At 43.3% G+C, this 24,947-nt stretch overlaps 1 protein-coding gene and 1 long non-coding RNA gene across 7 annotated transcripts in view; one reads left to right on the top strand and one right to left on the bottom strand.

The window, feature by feature from the left end:
• Nucleotides 1–2,758: 2,758 nt before the first annotated feature.
• Nucleotides 2,759–24,947, bottom strand: part of ankrd6b (ankyrin repeat domain 6b) — a 59,230-nt gene continuing 37,041 nt past the window's right edge. For 2 of the 5 annotated variants that reach the window (XM_046060652.1, XM_046060655.1), the window contains exons 6-17: nt 24,092–24,190; nt 22,935–23,033; nt 22,234–22,326; nt 21,624–21,722; nt 19,188–19,265; nt 15,921–16,025; nt 15,504–15,617; nt 15,131–15,301; nt 11,588–11,740; nt 10,986–11,099; nt 8,407–8,707; nt 2,759–3,963 (exon numbers count right to left, since the gene is read on the bottom strand). In XM_046060652.1, the coding sequence (XP_045916608.1) occupies nt 3,365–3,963; nt 8,407–8,707; nt 10,986–11,099; nt 11,588–11,740; nt 15,131–15,301; nt 15,504–15,617; nt 15,921–16,025; nt 19,188–19,265; nt 21,624–21,722; nt 22,234–22,326; nt 22,935–23,033; nt 24,092–24,190 (2,025 nt within the window). In that variant the 3' untranslated portion in view covers nt 2,759–3,364. The remainder of the gene's footprint in view (nt 3,964–8,406; nt 8,708–10,985; nt 11,100–11,587; nt 11,741–15,130; nt 15,302–15,503; nt 15,618–15,920; nt 16,026–19,187; nt 19,266–21,623; nt 21,723–22,233; nt 22,327–22,934; nt 23,034–24,091; nt 24,191–24,947) is intronic. The other 3 variants (XM_046060654.1, XM_046060656.1, XM_046060657.1) reach the window with 3 other exon arrangements.
• LOC123977730 lies at nt 3,319–24,518 on the top strand. 2 transcript variants are annotated; one of them, XR_006826746.1, is made up of 8 exons: nt 3,319–3,932; nt 7,540–8,738; nt 11,007–11,117; nt 11,612–11,862; nt 14,851–14,975; nt 15,120–15,324; nt 24,041–24,227; nt 24,347–24,518. It is a non-coding gene; the product is annotated as an uncharacterized LOC123977730 (long non-coding RNA). The 2 variants fall into 2 exon arrangements; XR_006826745.1 differs by lacking the exon at nt 7,540–8,738 and having other exon boundaries at nt 3,322–3,932.

Raw genomic sequence — 24,947 nt, 5'->3', positions numbered from 1 at the left:
AGTCTCTGCAATAGGATCTGATGGTCAATGGTATCAAATGCAGCACTAAGATCTAATAAAACCAGTACAGAGACAAGTCCTTTGTCTGATGCAATAAGGAGGTCGTTAGTAATTTTCACCAGTGCTGTCTCTGTGCTATGATGAGCTCTAAATCCTGACTGAAAATCCTCAAATAAACTATTGCTCTGTAGAAAGTCACACAGCTGTTTAGCAACTGCTTTCTCCAGAACCTTAGAGAGAAATGGAAGGTTAGATATAGGTCTATAGTTGGCTAAAACATCTGGATCAAGTTTGGGCTTTTTCAGAAGAGGTTTAATTACAGCTACTTTAAAGTACTGTGGTACATAGCCTGTTGATAAAGATAGATTGATCATATCTAGTATAGAGGTGCTGACTAAGGGTAAAACATCTTTAAGCAGCCTAGACAGGATGGGGTCTAAGAGGCAGGTTGATGGTTTAGATGAAGAAATTATTGAAGTTAGTTGGTAAAGATTGAGGGAAGCAAAGCAGTCTAAACATATACAGTGGGGCCAAAAAGTATTTAGTCAGCCACTGATTGTGCAAGTTCTCCTACTCAGAAAGATGAGAGAGGTCTGTAATTTTCATCATAGGTACACTTCAACTATGAGAGACAAAATGAGAAAAAAAAAAATCCAGGAAATCACATTGTAGGATTTTTTAAGAAATTATTTGTAAATTATGGTGGAAGTATTTGGTCACCCACAAACAAGCAAGATTTCTGGCTCTTACAGACCTGTAACTTCTTCTTTAAGACGCTCTTCTTTCCTCCACTTGTTACCTGGATTAATGGCACCTGTTTGAACTTGTTATCTGTATAAAAGACACCTGTCCACAGCCTCAAACAGTCAGACTCCAAACTCAACCATGGCCAAGACCAAAGAGTTGTCGAAGGACACCAGGAAGAAAATTGTAGACCTGCACCAGGCTGGGAAGAGTGAATCTACAATAGGCAAGCAGGTTGGTGTGAATAAATCAACTGTGGGAGCAATTGTAAGAAAATAGAAGACATACAAGACCATTGATAATCTCCCTCGATCTGGGGCTCCACGCAAGATCTCATCCCGTGGGGTCAAAATGATCATGAGAACGGTGAGCAAAAATCCCAGAACTACACGGAGGGACCTGATGAATGACCTGCAGAGATCTGGGACCAAAGTAACAAAGGCTACCATCAGTAACACACTACGCTGAGAGGGACTCAAATCCTGCAGCGCCAGGCGTGTCCCCCTGCTTAAGCCAGTACATGTCCAGGCCCGTCTGAAGTTTGCCAGAGAGCGTATGGATGATCCAGAAGAGGACTGGGAGAATATCATGTGGTCAGATGAAACCAAAATAGAACTTTTTGGTAAAAACTCAACTCGTCGTGTTTGGAGGAAGAAGAATGCAGAGTTGCATCCCAAGAACACCATACCTACTGTGAAGCATGGGGGAGGAAACTTCATGCTTTGGGGCTGTTTTTCTGCAAAGGGGACAGGATAACTGATCCGCGTTAAGGGAAGAATGAACGGGGCCATGTATCGTGAGATTTTAAGCCAAAACCTCCCATCAGTGAGAGCCTTGAAGATGGAACGTGGCCGGGTCTTCCAGCATGACTATGATCCCAAACACACCGCTCAGGCAACGAAGGACTGGCTCCGTAAAAAGCATTTGAAGGTCCTGGAGTGGGCTAGCCAGTCTCCAGACCTCAACTCCATAGAAAATTTGTGGAGGGAGTTGAAAGTCCGTGTTGCTCAGCGACAGCCCCAAAACATCACTGCTCTAGAGGAGATCTGCATGGAGGAATGGGCCAAAATACCAGCTACAGTGTGTGCAAACCTGGTGAAGACTTACAGGAAACGTTTGACCTCTGTCATTGCCAACAAAGGTTATGTTACAAAGTAACAAACAACTTTTTTTTTTTTTTTTTATTGACCAAATACTTATTTTCCACCATAATTTACAAATAAATTCTTTAAAAAATCCTACAATGTGATAGCCTGGATTTATTTTGTCTCAGTTGAAGTGTACCTATGATGAAAATTACAGACCTCATCTTTCTAAGTGGGAGAACTTGCACAGTCAGTGGCTGACTAAATACTTTTACAAGTTTCCGCGAATACTTCTTTAATCAACCACTAAACATGTCTTTTTGCATTGAAAATAATATCAAAGCGATTTTTAGATGTATAGTTGAAATGCAAATCTCGCAGGAATGGTGCGGTTTAAAAAGAAACTTCAGGATGAAAATTGTAGAAATGTGTCAGTGATCACACAGTTTGGAAATAACTAGTTTAAGGATAAACACTACGTGAAGAGATCGGACATTAATCAAGTCCTCTTATTCTGTAAACTAAACTGAACCCAATCATGCTCTTTGCCATGGATACACATACAAGGTACGGTGGCTCGTCAGCACCAAACAGAACAATCATTTAGCCAAATTATCTATAAAAATCTAATCAAAGTGTTATATTTAAAAGCTGAGAAGGAGAATGTTATGTTATTAAAGACAAGTCGGCCTACAGGACTGCAGTGGGATTGGGGTCCCGTGGGAGTGGCCAGTTGCTGTGGGCGGTCTGGAACACATTGCGGGAGGGGGCAGTTCAGAAATCCAGCGGGATTAAGAAAAGCAGACTACCAAAAAGTAAAAATTTTAATCTTTAAAACTCACTTAAAATTAATTTTGCTATTCCATTTTAAAATTCTATTTTATTGTTTTAGCCAGAACAAAGAACTATAATATAAAATATTTTTCAAATGTTTTATATAAATGAATGAGTGTTTATTAAACTTTTAATAATTTTTTAACAAATTATATTTAAACACTAAACGTCTACAGTTATTCTATGGGCATACTCCAGCCTCCATACAAATCATACAACGCAGCAAAATCAACCATTGATACTCTTAAAAAAACGTTCAGTAATGTTACATACAGTGTCAGTTTAGCTCTCATAAATAATCAGTAGGTTCTTCTCTAAAGTCACAGGGCTGATTCCAGCATGATACCATCGTGCAGACATTTATGCCTGATGTTAATGAACGATGTTTACACATGTTTTTCTGTTCATGGTATGGTTGGGCTTATAATGTGTAGATGTGTGTGTGTAGACACTGCACACAGTGCAGTTGGATATGATGTAGTATACATATCCTATGAATGGCACATTAGATCAATCGTTTAATGCCTAGCTTTGTATCTTCTGGCTTATTTACAAAACAGTGCACACAACCTGCCCTTATTACTTTATGTGTGTATATACACATCTCAATATACCAGTCCAGTGCTACCATGACAACCAATAGGCATTTTATAGCATCTGTAAAAATGGAACAGCTGTATTCCATAATGGTATGATTCAAATCAGTCGTCATGTTTGTTAGCCCTCAGCACACGCAGCTCGTCCTCCAGGTAAGTAATCCTCTCAATCAGAGCGGCTTTGTCGGCCTGAGCCCTCTGATTGGCCTGCCAGCGAGCCTCTTCCACCTTCCTCTCGTACCAGTGCTCCATCTGCGTCGACACCGCCTCGAAGAAGTACTGGGTCACCTCCAGAGCATGCATGTTGTCCCTCTCCTGATCAAAGGAAACGGAGGGTTCACTGGGCTTGTCTGCAAAGACCTCCAGAGTCTTGACCCCCGTGGCCCCTCTGGATTTAGTTCTGCCCTGGGAATGTTTCTTGTGATGCTTCCCTCTGTCACGTCCTCGCTCCCTGTCTCTGAGTCCGGCTTCAGTCCTGCTGCTGCAGCGGCGCTCTGTGTCCGGAGACAGACTGCTGGCTCTGTCAGTCCTGCCCCCTGTCGCTCCGTACTCCACCGTCTTCGCGTCCTGCGGGTCCTGGTTCTTCCTCTGGGTGTCAGCACAGATCACTGAATGCTCCTTTGGCCGAACCACCTGGACAGATGACAGCGGGCTCTTGGCTGCTGCAGGAGAGGTGACTTCTGCATTTTGACCCTTATCACCATCTGATACACGTTCAAAAGAGATTCAATGAGCACATTCAATTACACAGTAACCACTACACAGCAAATGTTCTGTAAGCCATCCTGCTAATTAGTGCAGTATAACTGATTCATGAACAAGCATGCCATAGGAAGGACTGAGTCAGTGATGATGTTCTCTGGCAGCAATGTTATTCCTTCCAAAAAGGTCATTTGTTTCCCTTAAACCTGATTCATTTTTTTAAATGGGGGCGTTTGTGAGTTGGCATGTGCAATGCAGCTGAGAAGAGTCAAGACTAAACAAGAACATCTCTGGGAGGTCACTGTGACTGCCTGCAAGAATCTCTTTCAGTAGCATTATGATCCCCTTAATTACCCTGTTTAGATTTTGCGAAAACAAGCCATCACAATTTATATATAAAATAGTATAATGGTAGCAAATGTACTTGTTAATTTCAAATTCCAAAAAGACTCTTAACCCCTAGTTGCTCCAGGAGTGCGACCACTGACATGTATAGCAATTGTAAGTCACTTTGGATAACCGTGTCAGCTAAATAAATACATTTATAAAATGTAATGTTTAGCCTAGCTAAAACGGAACTACGTTACTTATGTCGCTTGAGAAGGGGGCAAATGCCACAGTCACTGAAAACGACAGACGCTGAATTGAAAGTAACGGTTTTCTTTTAGCTGTAGTGGATGTGAAATTAACTTGTCACACTTACACCTGTCTTTTAATTTCCCAAACGGCTGTAGCTGTAAAGAGTAAAAATCACAACATTTTAATAGCTACACCTCTGACACAAATGTGATGACACAGCTTTGACTACATTTGTATAGTAACACAGTTTTGTTACACCAATTAATGAATTTGAATCATATGTGAACTATTTCTAGTGTACCTTAATATGGATATATTTTTGTCTGATCCCTGTGCCTGTTTGGACGTCCAGGTGACCCACAGGATTCCTAAAACTGTTTCATTCCTTCCTGAATGCCAGTGGCAGTAAACAAAGTGGATATGTCTCCTCCCAGCTATAAATACCATGTAGTAGCTCACATCCTGCTTCTTTGATCTTCTTGCTGTTAGCCTGGCATTGATAAATTATCCTACCTGTGCTTATTTCCTGTCTGGAGGTTTTCTAACTTCTTTGTGCTTTGCTGCTCACCAGCTACACTGATGTGCTATTTAATTCTTCTAGTTATTCAATATTGTTCCACACGCATGCAGTGGTCAGTCCACAACTCTCGTCTCGACTCCCTAGATCTAACAGCAAACAGCAGTAGAACTCATTTCTACGAGTTTCTACAAAGTGCAGGGGCAGGAACAGGATGAGCGCACTACCCAGAACGCAAACGAATATGCAAGCTCCCCCTCACCAGCAGTTTAAAGCATTGGTCTATGATTTGGGTGAGGATGGGGATGAAATCAGTTTCAGATCTGCGCAGGTGTATTTGGGTCCAGGGAGGATCCATCGCCCAAACGATCATTTAAGGAGGTCTAGTCTGTGAGCACAGAGGCTAAAAATGGCTCAGACTTCCCTCAGAAGTTCTGTGAGCACTGAGCTGGGCGACACTGCATGCAGTCTCAGCTAAGCATGGGCAGGAGAATGCACCGGCTGCTCACCTTGTGGGCCTGCCGAGTTCCTCACGGATGACTTGGCTTCTCACCCTATCTCTAAGGGAGAGGCCAGCTCCCTCCTGAGAAAACCCATTTCGGCTGCTTGTACTCAGTCACAAGGGTAGGAACGAAAATTCAGCTCTCTTTTCATCACAACGGCGCGGTAAAGCAAATGCAATACCGCCACAGCTGCTCCAATTCTCCGACCAATCTCCCGCTCATTGTCCCCTCACTTGCGAACAAGACCCAGAGGTACTTGAACTCTCACCAACCCTCACTTGGGGTAAGGACTCATTCCCCACCCTGAGTGAGCACTCCATCGGTTTCCTGCTGAGAACCACGGCCTCAGATTTAGAGGAGCTAATCCTCATCCAGGCCGCTTCACGCTCAGCTGCGAACCGATCCAGCGAGTGCTGAAGGTCACAGACCGATGACGCCATCAGGACCACATCATCTACAGAAAGCAGCGATCAGATGACTACGCCTCGATAAGCTGTTCATGAATATCACAGGTTTGGTGACAAGGCGCAGCCCTGTCGGAGACTAACCCAGATTACACAGATTTTAAACTTCCTCCTAGTGCGAGAGTAAAAGTCATTAACAGCCCATTCAGCAGTGGTGATGCACCTCTGCTGAATATATATATATAGTAGAAGTGGAAACACTACGCGCCTATGTCTGAGGATTAGAAAACTTCCTGTTGTGCCAGACCAGTTGTATGGGCCGGGGGCAAAAAGAGCATTGGAGCACATGAAACAGTCATCGTGGGTAGGAGCACTGACCCCCCAGCCCAGCGCTCCAGGAAACATAGTGCACACAGCCCACGGCACCAACAATACCTAAACCCAGCAGTACAGCCCTGGCAACACAGCCAGGTTGCTGCAGGCAGTTGTCGCAAAACAGAGGCACGCAAACTCTAGTTCTCCAACCAGGAGCCTTATACCTTGGTGTACCTTTATTGGCCGGTCTCAATGCAGGCATGCTTCTCTGAAGAAGATAGTGAGGATTGAGTTTCCATGACAGTCTTCAGATCTTGGGGCCGTCACAGACTGTCCAATCATGGCTTGAGCTGCAGTGGGGGGACGGCACATTTTTACTGTATGTTTCTCTCAGTCCCACTTTCTCAAGTTTCTTTCACCTTAATGTTGCTTCTGGGTCCATGCTAGCATCAGCTATTCTAGCATTGGCTTTTGCAGTTGACCACTGGCATCTGTTCCTAGTGACACTACTGGCATGAATCCTCCACTTTGTTTACTGCCACTGAAAGTCAAAAAGGAATGAACCGGAACAGAAGTTATGGAGGTAACTATGGGTCAGCGAATTCCTGGATCACTGCCACTCATGCTGCTCACTCAGAATGTTTTAGGGCAAAAAGATTCTGAGAGGCTGGGTGTAGGCTACCATTTGGTATTATAGATGGGACACACAGGTAGCCTACACATCACGTGACTTTATAAGATCTCCACTGGTGGGTTGGGGTGTTCGGTGATGCCACTAGGGGATCTGGCCTCTAGAAATGATTATTAGTAATGTTCATCTAATGTTCATCTATTTATTAACATTACATTTATTTAGCTGATGCTTTTATCCAAAGTGACTTACAATAAGTGTATTTTAACTATAACAAAAATTCCAAGAATCGTCAGCATGAAATATGTTGAACTGCTTCCAGAGCTATATTTAGGTTATAATTTCTTTTCCCTCTTTTGTGATAATCTGTGTTATGTGCATGTTTGCTTTGATTTTTTTGTTAGCTCAAACATATATGAATCTATGAATATAGCTCAGCATTGTATAAACAGTTACATTTCTCTCATGTGCAATATATGCATTTAATGCTGTACTATTAATGTAATGTTGATGTGACATTCACATGGGTATGGTGTGATTACTTCTAGCCTATAAATGACTGGACATATTGTTGATTAATGATTTGCAATTACTCAATTCAATCTTGTTCACTACTGTACATTCAACAGATAAAGAAAGAGGAACCAGAGATACCGGAGATGTTACACTGCAGCAAAGTCTTGCCATTTAGTTTCACTAAAGTCAAACATTTCTAAGCATCAACGATGCAAAGTAACTACAGTAGATGTTAGGGTTAGGGAGATGAAAGAAGAATACACTGCTGATGGACTCTAAGTTTACTAAGATGGGGTTCAACTCCCTGCAGTGTCCTGCTTTGTTTTTGTGGCTAATCCCACAGTTTAGATGTGAAAGTATCAGAGTTTGCTGTATGCAGGTAGCCTGGCACTGCCAGACTAATTTACAAATGCTTGTTAGTCTGGAACCTCTCAATTAACTTTTGATTTCCAAGGGGCGTTATCAATGGGCGCAGACCAAAGTGCCTCTGAACCTAATTGGATAGACCTACAACCAATCAGTTGGGGTGGTGCTCACTTTCTCAAATTATAGCTACGCAGTACGCTAAGATGTGTTTCTGAAAACATTTCAGGCAGTTTGAATTGAGTTTCATGAGACTGGTACATTAAGTTGGATGGACCAACAGAGTACAGGCCTGACAAGAACTGCAACCAATCAAAGCAGCAACGTGTGACTTTTCAAATCTGTACTGGTGACGCTCCTCTATCAGTCATCGTATAAAACCTGCTCCTTTTAGATAAACAGGCTCGGGATATTTGTCTGGTTCCAGGATAATGGGCAGGGCTTAGATGCTATTGCAACCACATTCAGTGGACATGTGTCGATATGATGTCTGAGTGACCATGACATGTTTCTTGCATCAACTAACTCTAAAGGAAGGAATCCTTCTGTCTGTATGTATCTTGAGAATCCATGTTTAGATTTACAGAACCGGCTGTGTAAGCAGTTTGTTGTATTACCTGGAGAGCTCTCCATATGAACAACAAAGTAGTGATTGGCTGAGCCATCCTCTGCCACACTGGGCTCCCCCCGGGTGGACTCTAGGAAGGCAGGGCTGTGGTGGAGGTCTAGGCACTGGGAGCTGCTTTCTTGGCCAGAAGGCAGCACAGTGAGGCCGGCTACATCGACTTCATTCAGGCCCTCGGCCACAGAGGAGAAGCGCTGAAGCCTGGGGCTGCCTGGGTTTACTGTGAAGCGAACCTCCATGTTCTGCAGCTTGGACAGACACCAGCTCTTCAGCTCACTGACCAGGGACGCCTGCTTAAAGGGCAGATCCAACCACATACAAGAGGTTACCATTTATTACATTATGTCACATTTATTGAAAGGAAAGGAAAGAAATGCTTGGAAAAGTTTAAGTCATGATCTTTAGATTACATGTGATATACAATGTTGGCTTGGTGCTGATTTAACCAACCCTGTATTTGTCTTATGAAAAACATTGAACTTAATTTAATTGTCAGGATATTTGTGAAAGTACATTAAAGAAAATTATATTTAGCTGCTACTTTATTTTCTCAATAAGAGCAAAAGTGCACCTACTTAGTAAATTTTGTTTTTGACAAGTGAAGCTTTTTATAAAGAATTATGTGGTCCGCCCTTTGGGGGACTTTGTTGCATGCCATACCCCCCTTATTGACTGTCTGCTTCTATACTGTCCACTATCTAATAAATGTTCATTTAAATGAAAAGATTCTTCAGAGCCATATTTCAGAGCTGACTGCAGAGACTCCTCAGTGTTGTAAAATAACCCTACCCCTACCCACAATGAACGTCCCTCAAGCACTGAATCAGGTCTCCAGAGGCAGTGTCTAAAATTAACTTTTTCCAGCCTGGCTGTCACTGTGGCACTGTGTCTGCCACTCAATAATTTTATCTGCCACTTTTGAAATGAATGCGCTAAAGGAAGGAATAACATTCAGCTCATTTAGGCATCACTTAGTGTAAATAATGCTGACATTCAATGTTATGTGATATATATATATATATATATATATATATATATACACACACACACACACACACACACACACACACACACCAACAGACGACAAGAAACGCAAAATTCCCCACAGAGTATTGTCCAGTCAGTGCTCCACAAGAGTCCATATCTCAACAAATACCAGCAAGCAGACAAAACATAGTTTTAATACAAAAGTTGGCCAACAACACCGGAGTTACCTCCAGTTGCTCGGCTGGTGCTGCTGGTAAGCAGCGCACTGGCTGTCACTCAGGACGGACTGGGCCTCTTCCGCTGGTGAGTTTGGTTTGAAATTCAGCCACATATATTCCCTCAATTTGGATGAGTGTGTGTGTGGTGTGAGAGGCAGGTGTGTGCGCTGGTCGCCACAATACGCTAACATTACAACACGTGTCTTTCTGTGATGGTTCAACAATTCACAAAGAAACAAGCTGCCGTGGGACTCGGACAATACCTTAGCGTGGAATCCAGGGTTTGGGCGTCCATTAATGCCATTTATAAGCAACAATTAATATCCTATTCACGAGCGTGAGCTAGTACAATATCAGACATTAGTTCCGCTTTCCCAAGACAGACTTAGTGGGTTACACCAAGGCTCCTAAGGTCTGATCCATGGGAGGCTGTAGTCCACAACCAATCCTCTCTTGACCATGTACACATACCAGCTGCACGCATACACCGGACCAGCATTGGTCTTAACATGGATTTACAAATTGTTTGAGCACCAACTCCTCTAAATCAGGAAGTAAAACACAGTACCCAAAAAGGGGGACTCCCTTTTACTGGCCTGGTGTGGCTACATGATTTGACAAATAAACGTAGGGCTCGATTAAACGTCTGGTCTTCTTTGGACGTATAAAACCTCTTAAACCCCACAGGTCACCAGCTTGAGCTGGTTCTAAGCTGCTCAAATCATGCATACCAACATGAACTTTTGACAAGATGGACTACACACTGTTAGATCAGCTAAATTGTCCACAATTAAATCATTTAGTTCATTTCACAATGAACACCAAAGTATAATTCATTCAGATTTACAGGCTTAGTAAAGCAATTAAAAGCCTGTCCCATATAGGCAGGGTGAGTTCAAGGCTATTACTTAGTTTTACGGTAAGCAGACAACACTGAGGTCACATACGCAAAACCATTGACATATTTTAATATTATATTATTTTATTTAATATTTACATCTTTTAATTTACTTGCTTGATAGTGACAGGTGAGGCTGGTTGCAACAAAGGTCCCAGCCTGGAATCTAACCAGCGACTGTTATGACCATCTGGTCACGTGGCATGCGTTGCAACCTTACAGCCTATTTTTCATTTCCTTGTATTTTTACTTGTCTTATTTGGTGTGGTCTAATAGAAAACACAGGTATAGATCTCAGACAAACATTCGACCAAATTCATTTTAAAATGACTAGAACAATAAGAAATGTAGAGATATGCAACTTTTAAACGGCACTGTAAACATTATGTGTTGTGCTGACAGGGTTATGGGTCAGTCCCAACACCTCAGTGAGGACTTCATCAGCTGCAGGTGCTAGTGTTAATGAACCTGTCTCTTCTCTGCCTCCAGTCTCTCCTGCAGGGCCCGCTGCTCGATCCTCTGCTGACACTTGCTGCTCTCCGCTGACACTCTCTCCACTGTCATCTTATCAAGAGCTCGGATCTGACGGCAAAACCACAGGTCACACACATCATGAGCAACCAGAAACACATTATGTATAGTCTGTTGTCTTTCACTGATTTATTTGTCTATTGTCATTTCCTTGTCACACATCAGGCTAAAACAGCAGGATTTAAACAAAAGTACTGATGTTAGTTACTGAAACACTGAAAAAAGTGCTGAAGCAACTGTGTACCCTTATTATTATTTGGCCGCTGCATATGTAGATGAATACAAACTCCAAACCATCACAAGACGTTGAGCTGTTAAAGCCAACTGACAGTTGAACCACAAACAAACGTGGCTTCAGGTGACAGTTCAGAGGACAGTATTTCTAATTTTTCTAAAATCATGTTTCCTGATTTCCTCTTGTCGCATCTTTTCCTGAAAAAGAAACCTCTCTGGATAATCCCTGACTTTTTCCCCCACAAGTGTTGCTCTGCTTGTATGTGAGCAGTTTAAACCACTCTGTGCAAGCATGTGTATTTTACCTGGTGTTTGTTTTTGCGGTCCAGCTGGCCCATCTTGCTGTTCATCAGGTCTTGGACGGTGTGTATCTCAGTCTTCATCTCCTCCTTGGTGGCCTCCAGCTGGTTCTCCAGTTTACTGATGAGAGGCTCACAGCGGCAGCCGTTCAGAGGAGCCTGCAACACACTGCAAACATCAACAACACAGCACACACAACACACACATCCCTGTCCATACTGTGTGGTCACAGGAAGGCTTTGTGCTGGCAAAATGACAGAAAAGGGACTAAAGATAGCAGGTTAATACAAAATGTATTTAAGGATTTTCTGCACAGGATTGCAACATGTGGGATGTGTATTAAAATGTGTATTTTGTCTGAATTTTCATGGCCGTTATAAGGTCCAGTCCAGTGTGTTGGATCATTGTAGTAGATCTGTATACATCTAAAACTTGGTCAAAGGACTTTAAAATGGTAAGACCTCTGCAAAATGTTTCACTGAAGCCTTTTAATTTAATTACTGATCTTTTTGTTGAGCTGAAAGATTTAGATTTTTAACTAGTGATTCCTCACATATTGACTTCTTTGTTATGGGAAGCATGTGCAACTGCAGCTGAAAAGCAGTGTTCAACTAGTGTTCAAGTTCAGCGGAAGAGTTTTTAATAGTGTCTTAAAATAGCCCAACATCAGAGGCCTGTAGCACAAAGCAAATTGAACTCACTCTGGCTCTCTTTCTTTACCAGAGCCTAACGTTGGTGATCCTGGATGGCCAATAATACAAAGCTGGTTATTGGTTCAGTCAGGTCCAGCTGTAAAGCCGATGATACATGGGGGCAACTTTTTGAGCAGTGTTGCTGGGCAATCTTGCTGGTAGCTAGTCTGACTATGTTTTGAATGGATAGTGGCGGGGCGAGTGGCGGAGTGGTGTGGGAAAGGTAATCTTTCTCAGTAATCTTTACTCATTACCATTGATGGCAACATTGCCCAGCACCATGGCTTTAAAAGTTACTCCATGTATCATCAGCTTAGATGTGTTCACAACAGGATCAGAACATGAGTGCGGTACTTCATTGGACATGAGGTGAAAGAGTGATACATGTGGGGAAATGTAGTCACCGTGAGGACAAAAAAATTATATTCAAAGACAATTAAAGAATTGATTAAATAAATAAATATAACAGACAAAATTAAAACAATTAGTTGTTCTATTCATAACTGTCGACAGATCGAGAAGATCAGACAGCGAGGGCCAACATATTCCAGTCTGGTTGCGGCTGGTAAGATGCTATACACTAGAAATTATATCCAAATATTAAAAGTAAGGCTCGGTCTATATATGTGTGTGAGTAAGGACCTTTATAGGTTGTGGAATGACTATAGATAAATAAAGCAAAGCAGACAGGAGAAGATAGCCCGATCGTGTGAAAAAAGGAAGTGCCCTGTTGCCGTGCAGTGCCAATTTAGGTGAAAATGCCCAAAAAATAAAATAATGTTGAAGAAAAGAAATAAATGTTGCTCCATTCATGATTACTTTTCATCAGTTTGATAAAGGCTCTGGTTTAAGCTAACAATGGGCACAAGTTTGTGCTAAACATCTTACACAATCTATCTCAAAGGGATTTTACTAATGTATAAAAATTATATTGCTCTGTATTACTTGGCAATTTGTTGTAAACTCGGTACATTTGTCCATTACAGAATCCAGTAGGACTGGTTTTGATGAACTGATTGGTCAGTAGTCAGGTTGTTGGCAGGGTTTGATCTTGAAGTTAACTCCAGAGCCAGCAAATGAGCCAGCTCTGAGATACCACAAAATCTGAGTTAAACCCAAAGAAGGCCCCGTCTTTTTTAGTGGCACCTCATTCACATCTTCAGTGAAAATACACCACAAACTGAAAACGAGAGTTACGAATGTAACTACGGTTCTATGAATTCTGGATGACCGCCAGACGGTGGGGCTTTAGCACTGGATGTCTCCATCTCACATTTGTGCAGGTCGAGTAATTATACCAACAAAGTCACCTGTGAACATGCGATGACGTAGGGCGCACGCCCCAGCATAAAACCCTCAAGTCATCATGCAATCTGTTCCTACAGAATCTTCTCGCCCAGATTCCGAGTGACAGACAACTCTGGCGGTCATCCAGATTTCATAGAACCGTAGTTACATACGTAACTCTTGTTCTATTTCATTCTTCCTGATTGCCAGACGGCGGTGCTATAGCACTGGATGACTTATACCAGCAATGTCATGAGGAGTGCTCACCGTGCTAAGGAGTGGAAGCAGTTGACAGGACGGCTGCTGCCACCGCATGGGGAGCAGCCACATTTACCCGGTAATAGCGAGCAAAGGTACATGAAGACTCCCAGCTTGTGGCAGTACAGATGTCATGCCCAGGATGTTGACACATTCCGAATAGAGTGACACTTAACCTTACTAGGTGCCAGCAGGCCTTGCGACCTATAAGCGTGCAGAATCACATCCACAATCCAATTGGAAAGTCTCTGCTTTGATAGAGCTTCACTCTTTCTACAATCCCCATAGCAAACAAAAAGGTTATTAGACTTGTGTACCTTGGCAGTGGCCTCCACATAAGCCTTTAGGGCAGCAGACAACCACCTCAACTCTGTCTGTCCTAAATGGGGGCAGACCTAAAAACTTGTTCAGCCCCCTCAGCTCCAGGATTGGGCGAAACCCGTCACCCTTCTTCGTAATTAATAAATACACTGAATAGAACCCACCGAGCCGTGTATGCCCTTCTACAGGTTCGATGGCGTCCTTCTCTAGAAGGGCTGCAAGTTCCTGGCTGAGGGCCAGGGATTTTGCAGTATCTTTGACCACAGACGTTCTTATCCCGCAGAAAGGTGGCCGTTGGAATTGTAGTGTGTATCCCTTGGACAGTGTGGACACCACCCAAGGGTCTATGGTCTGCCTGGTCTAATGAAGCTTCAGAAAGCTTCATTTGACCATCACTAGCTACAAGGCTAAAAGCGACGAGCCGAATTGATCTGTGTTGTTTCCTCAATGCGAGAAGATTGAAGGAACAGATTGCGTGATGACGTGAGGGTTTTATACTGGGGCGTGAGTCCTACCTCATCGCATGGTCACAGGTGACTTTGCTGGTATAATTACTCGACCTGCGCAAATGAGAGATGGAGACATCCAGTGCTAAAGCACCGCCGTCTGATGGTCAGGAAGAATGAAATAGAACATGTGGTGATGCAAAATGTTGCCGCCCTGGTGGTAATTCGAGTAGGCCTTGTGACTATTCCCCTAATTCTGTCCAGTGCAGCTGTGATAGAATGGACCAAAGGCTACTCCACTACCGAGCCTGCTCCTGGCTGGCTGATGTCTGGTTGTATGAAAATGGTATTGCAGTCAACGGGCGGACCATGTTCCACACCGACAGAAGGTAAGGCTGCGGGGAGGCGCACTCTGTATGTATTATTTTATTCTAAATAATATTTGTATTTTCTGTATGTGTAGCATGAAGAGACTACAATTTCAATGTGCAACCCTGTGTTGTAAAATGACAAATAAATTATTTGATTCATAGGGGAGTGTTACCTGCATGATCTTGCCATCCTTGCCGCGGTACAGCGTGTAGAGCTGATAGGCTTTGTAACTGTGTGGTGGGATGGAGGCATGGAGGGAAGCTCCTTGCAGTTTGCCTTTCCTCTTGTGAAAGGCTTCGCTGTGCCTGGTCTCTCTGCGGCGGAGGGGGTCAGACAAAGACGGCTGAAACATCAACAACAGCCAAGGTTAGTAGGCCTAATTATTATATAACCTCGTACATATCTAACAGTAACTGAGGAAGGGGAGAGTGCTACTCATTGCCTTCCTCTGTCCAGAACTTCGACTAGAAACCACGCTCTATTCTTAAATGAACATCAGTACAGATTAGATTGTTTTTCAAACTGAGGTGATATCAGGGACCTACTTTTTCTTTCTGTTTCCAGTTCTTTCCCCTCCTGGTGTTTGACTCGGTCACCTCAGCGTTTTTGCAGGCAGCTCGGTCGCTGCTCTGAGTGTCATCTGCAGCAGATGCACTGTCCTGCAGGGAACAGAAGGAGGGAAATGTTTGGTAGTGAAGTTTCCTGGAAATGTTTAAGCACACTGGACATTGTAAAAATAAAAGAGAGTGAGATCTAAAGAAGGTTTTAAGGTTTCTTATTCCTCAACCTTCTGTTCTATTCTCCTCCATAGTGCTTCTCTTCAGATCCCTCCTCCTGACTGTCTCACTCACCTTTCTCTCATCTAATGGTTTTTAGTTTTTTCCCCTTTTCCCTTAATTCTGCTATCTGAACCATCAACATTCATCATTTCAATTGCTTTGACACAACAACCCAGTTTTTACCTTACAGGGCAGCATCTCATCTCTGGGCACCGACTGAGCTCTGCCCTCCGCCTTCAGCCTGTCTCTCCTCTTCCTCACTCTCCTGCCACGCACATAACTCTGGACCTGAACACACACAGGAGACAAAGTGACAGTAATCCAGTGGAATTGCCATGTATGCTTAGTAAATAAAATAAAACAGCAGAATATTGATCCCTGAGGGTACATACAGTAAACATAATTTTTTATGCACACCACAAGTCATAACTAATTAGGTCTTACTTTTCAGTTTTTACTGGTGTTCACAAGGAGGAGGGAAAGGTTTGGTAGGGCAGTTTCCTGTCATTAAGTGTGGAAGTTTCCTGGAAATGTACTCAGGACATTGAAAAAATATAAAAGAGCAAGACCTAAAGCTGGTTTTAAAGGTTTTCCATAAATATGTACTTTATTTTGTACTGCCTGCTAAAAAAATGATCTAATGGCCACAGATATTGTGGATTATTTCCATTATTCATATAAGCAAATACACTAAAACAACTAACACTATTGCTTTTCATTATTGCGTGCTGTTTGTTTCAAGTATAGTTTATTGAAATTAATCACTTTTTTATGGCCTATTTGTGAACAGGTTGTAACCTCACATACAAATTAACTACGCACCGGCTTTCGCGGATACCTCTGACTGTTAGGATTTCGTTTTGTGCTGTTGTTGATTCAGCCACTACTTGTAAGTGCGCTCTCCTTTTGTTAAATAAACTGTTGAACTATACCTGCCAGTCGTGCGTCCTGCGTTTGGGTCCTACACCTGCTTCACCACTCATATCCCTAACAGAATGACCCGACCAGAAAAGGAAAGGACCCAGCGAACCTAGCATTGTTGGCAGAGGATATGAGGGAGTGGACCTCGACCTGCGAAAGGTTAGGGTCCTCTATCCTGGATTCCACGGACTTGAATCGCAGACTGTTTGTCTATGGCCTCATGGAGAAGACACTGTGCAGCAAGCCAAGGCTGCTGAATCTCCCCTCCATGGCTGAGCAGTTGGTCGTCATCAGACGGATGAAGAGAGACCTGGAGCGGATACTGGACACTCCCGAGGTGGCGCTCAAGCAGCTAGCCACAAGCCAGTCTCCCAGCCTGCTAGCTCTGCAGCGGCCAGCCATCTGCCTGTTCCGGCTAGCGCTGCGGTGGCTAGTCAGCTACCAGTCCTGCTCGCCTGGTCCTCCGATTCCCGGCCTGCTAGCCAGCATGCTAGCAGTCAGCCAATTAGCGCTCCAGCGGTTAGCCACCTTCCTGTTTCCCGGCCTGCTAACGCTCCGGCGGCTAGCACCCAGCCTGTTTCCCGGCCTGCTAGCGCCCCGGCGGCTAGCCACCTCCCTGCTCTGGCTAGCGCCCTACCTGCCGGTCACGCCACCTGTCCGCACTGGATTCCCCTGTGCAGGGGGATTCACCACACCCCAAAGACTCGGAGACTCTCATTCCTCTGTTGACTTTTCTGGCTAACTGTGCTGCTAAGACTGAGAGTTCCCGAAAGGCCCCACCACCAGCTACCTTTCACAAGCCTACTTCACAGCCTGCACCCTCTCCTGCTGATCAGACTGCCTCCTGGCCAGCAAACGATGCAGACCACCAGCATTCGTTTGAGGGGACTCGCCTGGTCATCTTCCCTGGGTTCCGTGGTGGCCTTGGGAGGAGACGTGGCCATCACGGTTCCCGCCACCAGCAGCCTCAATCAGCACCAGCTTCACCAGTGGTTGGACCCACCCCCGCTCCTGGCTCCCCGTCGGTGGTCCGACCGGCAACGACTCCGCCGGCGGTCCGATCGACTCCTGTTCCTCAGCCCAGCTATCCAGTTGCTGGCCTTCAGTCCTGCTCTGCCACTTGAGGCCCCAGGCTAGGAGGCCTCCAGAGAGGCCTCCGGAGAGGTCTCGCCACCCCGCCGCCGACCTTCAGTTCATACTCCGGAGAGGTCTTGCCTTCATCGGTCACCTGTCTGGCCTCAGGTGAGCCTTTGTTCTTTTGGTCATCCTCCAGGACATCCCCCTGAACTGTGTTGCCCTCATGACCTGTTCGGCTGGCTTGGTCGACCTCCGGAACTCTGTTTTTCCCCTGATCTGCCCGGCCTGCTGGGTCGTCCTCCGGGACAACCTTCTGACCTCTGTTGCCCCCTTGATCTGCCCGGCTTGTTGGGTCGTCCTCCGGGCCGCCCACCTGAGCCCTTCTGGTTCCCTTTTGCTCTGCCTTCGGGCCGCCCGCCTGATATCCTCTCTATCCCAGACCACCCGCTGTTTTTGTCCCTGCTTTCCTCGACAGTGTGTTTTGTTTAGTTTTTTCTGTGTTCATGGATTATGTCCCTCCTCCAGTCTTCCCTCCGCCCACCCTGGCTAGGGTCTTTGTTTTGTGGGGTGGGTTTTGTTTAAGAACGTCTGGGGACGTCCTTTGACAGGGGGGTACTGTTAGGATTTGGTTTTGTGCTGTTGTTTTTCCTGTGGTTATTTGATATTGTCATGGTTTGGAGTTTTTGTAGTCTAGTTTATTATTTTGGTTCACTGGCTTTAAGTTTTCTTAGTATCTGTCTTGTCTCATATTCTAGTTATGTCCTGCATTCTCATCCGTGTCTTAGCGTTTACTGTTGGTCCTGTGTTTTATTCTTTGTCTTTGCCTGTGTCTCGTGAATCCCATTAGTATCACCTGTGTGCTCCCGTCCTGCTCGTTAGTCCCTGTGTATATATACCTGGTGTTTCTGTCTTGTCTTTGTTGGTTCATTATACCTTGTGTTGCAGAATGTCTGTCGTGAGGAGAAGCTCAGTCTGTTTTTGGATTTCTGCCTGAACCCTGTTTTTGGAATTTGTGTTTTCCTTTGCCCTTGTGGACTTTACTTTGGATAAAAGCCACTACTTGTAAGTGCGTTCGCCTTTTGTTAAATAAACTGTTGAACTATACCTGCCAGTCGTGCGTCCTGCGTTTGGGTCCTACACCTGCTTCACCACACACATCCCTAACACTGACAGCCTCTATGCTGCTTTCTATCTGAAGAAATTGGGTTGGATTTTCCGCGAAATCCATTGTATTGCGTAGGCTGTGATATTCATGTGCGCTAGCGAGCCTCTTGCCTACCGATTCTGCACTCAACAACAACACAGCTAACCAAATGTAGCCTGCTAACAAAGTGTTTGAGTCAAGGAGAGTTTGGAGGCGCTTTATGAGCAGAAAATGTATCTCTAAGTGTGAGTTGTGTTTATCTGTTTATGGCTGCCTGTACTGGTGAAACAGTGAGGTTCTGGTTTTACCTGTGGAGCTTTGGTCAGTAGAAGAGCCACATCTGGGTTGTTGTGCTCTCTGGCCTGGTCCAAAGATGTTTGACCTGCCTGCAGAAACACATACAAACAGGAAGGTCAGTGGCAACGTGACTCAAACAAACAAGGAATAAGTTTCAAATAGTGGTAGAGGCTTTTGCTACCACTTTTTCCTGGTCAACTTATGGTAAAATTATAACAGGCAAGACTTTTCTGTAAGTTAACTTGCATGACCAGACTTTATCACAACATGACCTTACACCTGTGGACAGTGGTGGGACATTTTAACTGACAGAAAGTGACAAAGCAGCATCTTCATGTTTACAGTGATCAGAGCAGCCAGATTACTGAACATGAATGTGATGTGTTCCCAACATCAAATTAGAGGAAAGCAGCATTATGTAAGATTTGGTTAAGATTTGGCATCCCTACCATTTCAGTGTAATTCCCTGCTGTCGTAAATAAGGACATTACTTATGATCAAAACAGCCAAACATCAAGCCAGTGCAACAACACAATACAGCAAACTAGCTAATAAGGTATTACTTACTAGTCCAACAAATAAAATGTCAGTGTTTTGCAGTTTTTTTCCTTTCAACAAACCACGACTTTACACTGGCTCTCGCCAATTTGAAGTCATTTTATCTGTCATTTGCACCAAATAACATTTCATCATCCAGAACAGAGAAAATCTTGTGACCGCTACGCAGTAGGCATTAAAACATACAATAATACTATCAATAATAATAATATCTTTATTTATAGCGCAAAGACAATGTTACAGTGCTTTCACAAGAGCAAACTAAATAAAACACAGCAACAAAATAAAATACATGCTAAAAGCAGGAATAAAGTTATGAAATTAAAATACAGTTAAAAGAAAAATAGGCTAATAATTAAAATCCAACTAAAATCAGGAAAGGCACTTTAAAACACTTACTGGCCATTTTATTAGGTACACCTTACTAGTACCCCCTTTTGCCTTCAGAACTGCCTTTATTCCTCGTGGCATACTTTCAACAAGGTGTTGGAAACATTCCTCAGAGATTGTGGTCCATATTGACATGATAACATCACGCAGTTGCTGCAGATTTGTCGGCTGCACATCCATGATGAGAATCTCTCGTTCCACCACTTCCCAAAGGTGCTCTATTGGACTGAGATCTGGTGACTGGAGGCCACTGGAGTTCAGTGAACTCACTGTCATGTTCAAGAAACCACTTTTGAGATGATTTGAGCTTTGTGACATGGTGCATTATCCTGCTGGAAGTAGCCATCAGAAGATGGTACACTGTGGTCATAAAGGGATGGACATGGTCAGCAACAAGACTCAGTTAGGCTGTTGCATTTAAACAATAATCAGTTGGTACTAAGGGGCCCAAAGTGTGTCAAGAAAATATCCCCCACACCATTACACCACCAGCCTGAACCGTTGATATAAGGCAGGATAGATACACGCTTTCATGTTGTTTACGCCAAATTCTGACCCTACCATCTGAATGCAGCAGCTGAAATCGAGACCAGGCAACATTTTTCAATCTTCTATTGTCCAGTGTTGGTAAGCCTGTGTGATTTGTAGCCTCAGTTTCCTGTTCTTAGCTGACAAGAGTGGCCCCCCAGTGTGGTCTTCTGCTGCTGTAGCCCATCTGCTTCAAGGTTGGATGTGTTGTGCGTTCAGAGATGGTTGTGGTCTTTTATGTTGTTTATAATGACCAGCAGCATCTTGCTTGGTCACTCTCCATTTCTCCTCTTAGCTTCTTCTGTCAACATGCTCTTTGGTCTATTTGTCTCTGCCATCAGCTCACGTTATGTCCATTGAGGCTGCTGAGCCTGGCTGTTGCTGGTGCCGCTTTCCACCAGCTGTTATTTTACGGTAGCTTGGTCACCCTCTCTTTATCTTATTCGCTTCTTCCGTCAAGATCTTCTTCAGTCTCTTCACAGCCTCTGCCCTGATATCTGAAATTCTGAGCTAGCTTCTTCCAAAGAACCTATATTGCAAATTCTATACTGTTTGCTTCTTCTTATAGCTTGCTTGCTGAAGAGTCTTCTCGGTGTTTAATGTGGTACCGTAAAGCATTATGTAGTTGCCGTTATAGATTTCCTGCCCGGGATTCCAATGTCGTTCCAATGAGAGTCCATGACAGAGACGCCATTCACCCTATTACAAGTCAATTTACCATAAAAATGATTTTGAAGCTGTTATTTTTAGGATAAAAATACAAATAGTTTTCAACAGTTACCTATGGCTTCTATTAATGCGTAATGTTGCCTTGAGCGGATTTAAATATATGCAGGAGGCTGGGACAGTGTGCTGTCTCAAGAGGAGATTGGTAACACAACAGAAATGTGTGCCGACCTAAAGATAAAGAAAGGCTGAATGCAGAAACACTCTGAGCATCAATGATGTAGAAGGAGGTCATGGACACTCACATTGTTGCAGATGCGGCTGTCTGCCCCAGCCTCCAGCAGCAGGCGTACGGTCTTCTTATGATTCAGAGCAGCTGCCACATGTAGCGGTGTGTCCCCAGTCTACACATACACAAACACAGAACAAGAGATGGTGATGTGAGAGTGGACACTTTATATATTTAAAACTACAAGACATCTGATTTTAACTGTATAACCCACAATTAACGAAAACAAACTAGATCTAGATCTTGTTAAATTCTAGACAAATAATTGTGTATCAAATATTGAAATAAATATGGAAATTTAACTCTTTCTTCCTCGGGTCAGATTGGCAGATTAATTCCAAAATACACCAGCCACTTTTACAAGCCAGATATGATTTCTAAATGAATGCAAAAAGTTAAAATCTATAGTCCTGTGCCAAAGTGGCTAGTAAGAAGGATCTATCTGCAGTCTCACAGACTACACACCCCTAAACTAAATTAAGTACATTCATTCAGGAAGTTAACTGAAACAATGATCTTTTCCTAAATCTATCCAAGGCTGGATATTTCATTTCTTACTGGGGAAAATAATAGCAACACTAAACAATCTCATTACTACAAAGTCTGCTGCTCATCTTCCACCCCACCTTGTCCTCCTTCTGTATAGCCTGCCTGTGAACCTCCTGTGCTGTCTTTGTCCCTGTTCTCCTTCTGTGTTGTCGCAAAGTTTCAGAGTGTCCCTGTAACCATAATAACACACTCCTCACTCCTCCTCAGCAAAAACGCTGAGGTGACCGAGTCAAACACCAGGAGGGGAAAGAACAGGAAACAGAAAGAAAAAGTAGGTCCCTGATATCCTCTCACTCCTGCATGCAGGCGCACGGTGCGAGAGGAGAGGGAGAGACGCTGTGTTGCTGCCAGAAGAGATGCTACCTGAGATTAATCTGAGCAGCATGCATGGGAATAAGTTAGCCTATAATATAATAGACTTGTGTGTAACTTTCTGGATTTGTTGCTAGTCGCTTTTTAGAACAAGTCACTGAGGGTCTGCAAAAGGTAGGTAGCAGACCAAACCACTTTGAGGTATATAAAGGAGGAAGAAAGAATCTTTAAAAACTGCTCATCCTAGAGAACGAGAGCTGTTAACTTTTAAATACATTGACTAGACGCTGACTAGGTTATGTTCAATTGTTATGATCAAAATGATTGCTAGGGACAATTAGTTGCTGGATATTGGATAGATTTGGTGCCTACACCTAACCACACTGAGAATGTTTCGAAGGCATATCATGTACTAGGCGTGTCCTGTAGTACAGAGTACCCTACAGACATACCTACTTGAACTCACCAGGTTCTTCTCTGACACGGAGCAAAAGGCTCCCAGAAGGATGCGGATCATAGCCACATGGTTGTAGCGGGCCGCCACATGCAAGCACGTATCCCCTGCCTGGAAAAAATGTTTAAAGATCAGTTTTATGAGATTTTTACAAGAGTTTAATATGAGAATGAAGAATTCAATTACATTTAAAACATTTTTTTTTCTGCAATTAATAGTGTACTGTGGCCAATTCTCATCCTGCTTCTTATTACTTGCGCTTTCTATTTGTTCCCCTACTTCTTAACATACCTATGTTTTGGATTGAGTATCACTGTATCCCTTGGGTTGTGTTATCCTATTGCTGTGGCCACTGTGATTTACTTTTCTCCTCACTATGCCTTACCCCTCTGATTTTGATCATTTCATACTGATCAAGTTTTTGTTTTACTGCTTTGAACGTGATATTTTTTCGAGATTATTCCTTCCCTTGTCTTGCTATTCTTGAGTTAGTAAACCTGTCTTAATGCTTACAAGGGCTGACTACATATTAAAGCAAGATAATGTATTTATTTTATCTTAAAAAACAGTTTAAAAATCATTTTGATGCTACTGACTAGAAATAGGGTGAATGGTGCCTCGTCATTAGCCCTAAGCTACCACGCTCTGTAACACTGGAATCTGGGGCAGGACATTTAACATAAATGCTTTACAGCACCAACTCAACTCTTGAGCAAGATATAAGAAGAGCCAAAAAGCATATACTGTATGTACAATGTTAGTTCTTTGAAGGAAGCCAGCTCGGTATTCTCAGTATAGATATCATGGCAGAGGCTGCGAAGAGACCGAAGATGTTGATAGAGGAAAGAAGGAAGAGAAAGAGAGTGACGAGCAAATGATCGGACAAGAGTAAATATGGGACCGGCTTTTACTCATTGGCGTGAGCTAAAAGAGCAGACGCAGGACGGATGCCAAGCTGGCTTTTATTTTTACCTTGATCTTCTCTGTTTATGATAATTACATGGAAAAGCAGCAGTTATAAAGTGATGTATTAATGTGCTATCTTTAAGACAGAGAAGTGGAAGATGCCTTGAGTGTCTGAATAACTGCAGGCTGTTTCTGCATCCTCATTACCTCAGGCAGGGATTCAAGCAGCAGCAGTACCTATCAGAGCCCTGCTGGAGACTTACATGGTTCTTGCTGTCGGGCCTGGAGCCTCCCAGGAGCAGAACCTTGGAGCTCTGAGAGTGACCGTTCTGACACGCAAGGTGGAGAGCTGTGTTTCCTGCCTGGAACCAGAAGGAGCAGAGAGTCATCAAGACTAGGGTCTGTGTTTTTTTTTCTGTTACACATACCATTTGTGTGTTTTTATTACCCTATTCAAGTTCAGTGTTTAGATACTTTCGTACTGTAACACCCCTCATCTGATAATCACACTACTACAGCAAATTGAACTGAGACAAGGAAAAGATGCGAGAGAAAAGAGAGAGGAGAAGAAGATGATAAGAACAGGGTGAGGCACCATGGGAGACACAAAAAAGCGAGACATGAAGAAGAGGGAGAGAGTGTAAAAAAGAAAAAACAGAAAAAGATCACGTGTCTACAGATGTAATTTATGAGCCAGATGTAGAAATGCATAAATAATGAAACTTTGAGCTGAATACTTTTATCTGTTTCAGTCTATAATTGTAATTAATAATTTTGTGCTGTAAAAAACTATTAAACACATTAAAAAAGCTATCCTGACAGGTCTGTTATTAGTCTCTAACTAGAATTTATACACAGTAAGTTTTGCTTTTCTAAATGTAAATAAATTATTTATGTTAAGTAATATGGAGAAATATGATCTTTATTAGCTTTCAATTGCATATCAAGGATCAATGGACGGAATTCACTCAGTTATGGATTGTTGGATGGTAATTAAATGATTGTATTGGAATTTGCATTTTATAAGCTCTGGGAAAAGCTTGTGGGTGGGTCCAAGGTCAAGAATGAACTTTCATTCTCATTAAAGTGAGACTGTGACACTTGCTGAACAGCGGCCAT

This window comes from Micropterus dolomieu, linkage group LG10, assembly GCF_021292245.1.
Source record: "Micropterus dolomieu isolate WLL.071019.BEF.003 ecotype Adirondacks linkage group LG10, ASM2129224v1, whole genome shotgun sequence".
Taxonomy (NCBI): Eukaryota; Metazoa; Chordata; class Actinopteri; order Centrarchiformes; family Centrarchidae; genus Micropterus; species Micropterus dolomieu.
The sequence above is the reverse complement of the archived record's forward strand: the minus strand, read 5'-3'. Positions and strand labels throughout refer to the sequence as shown.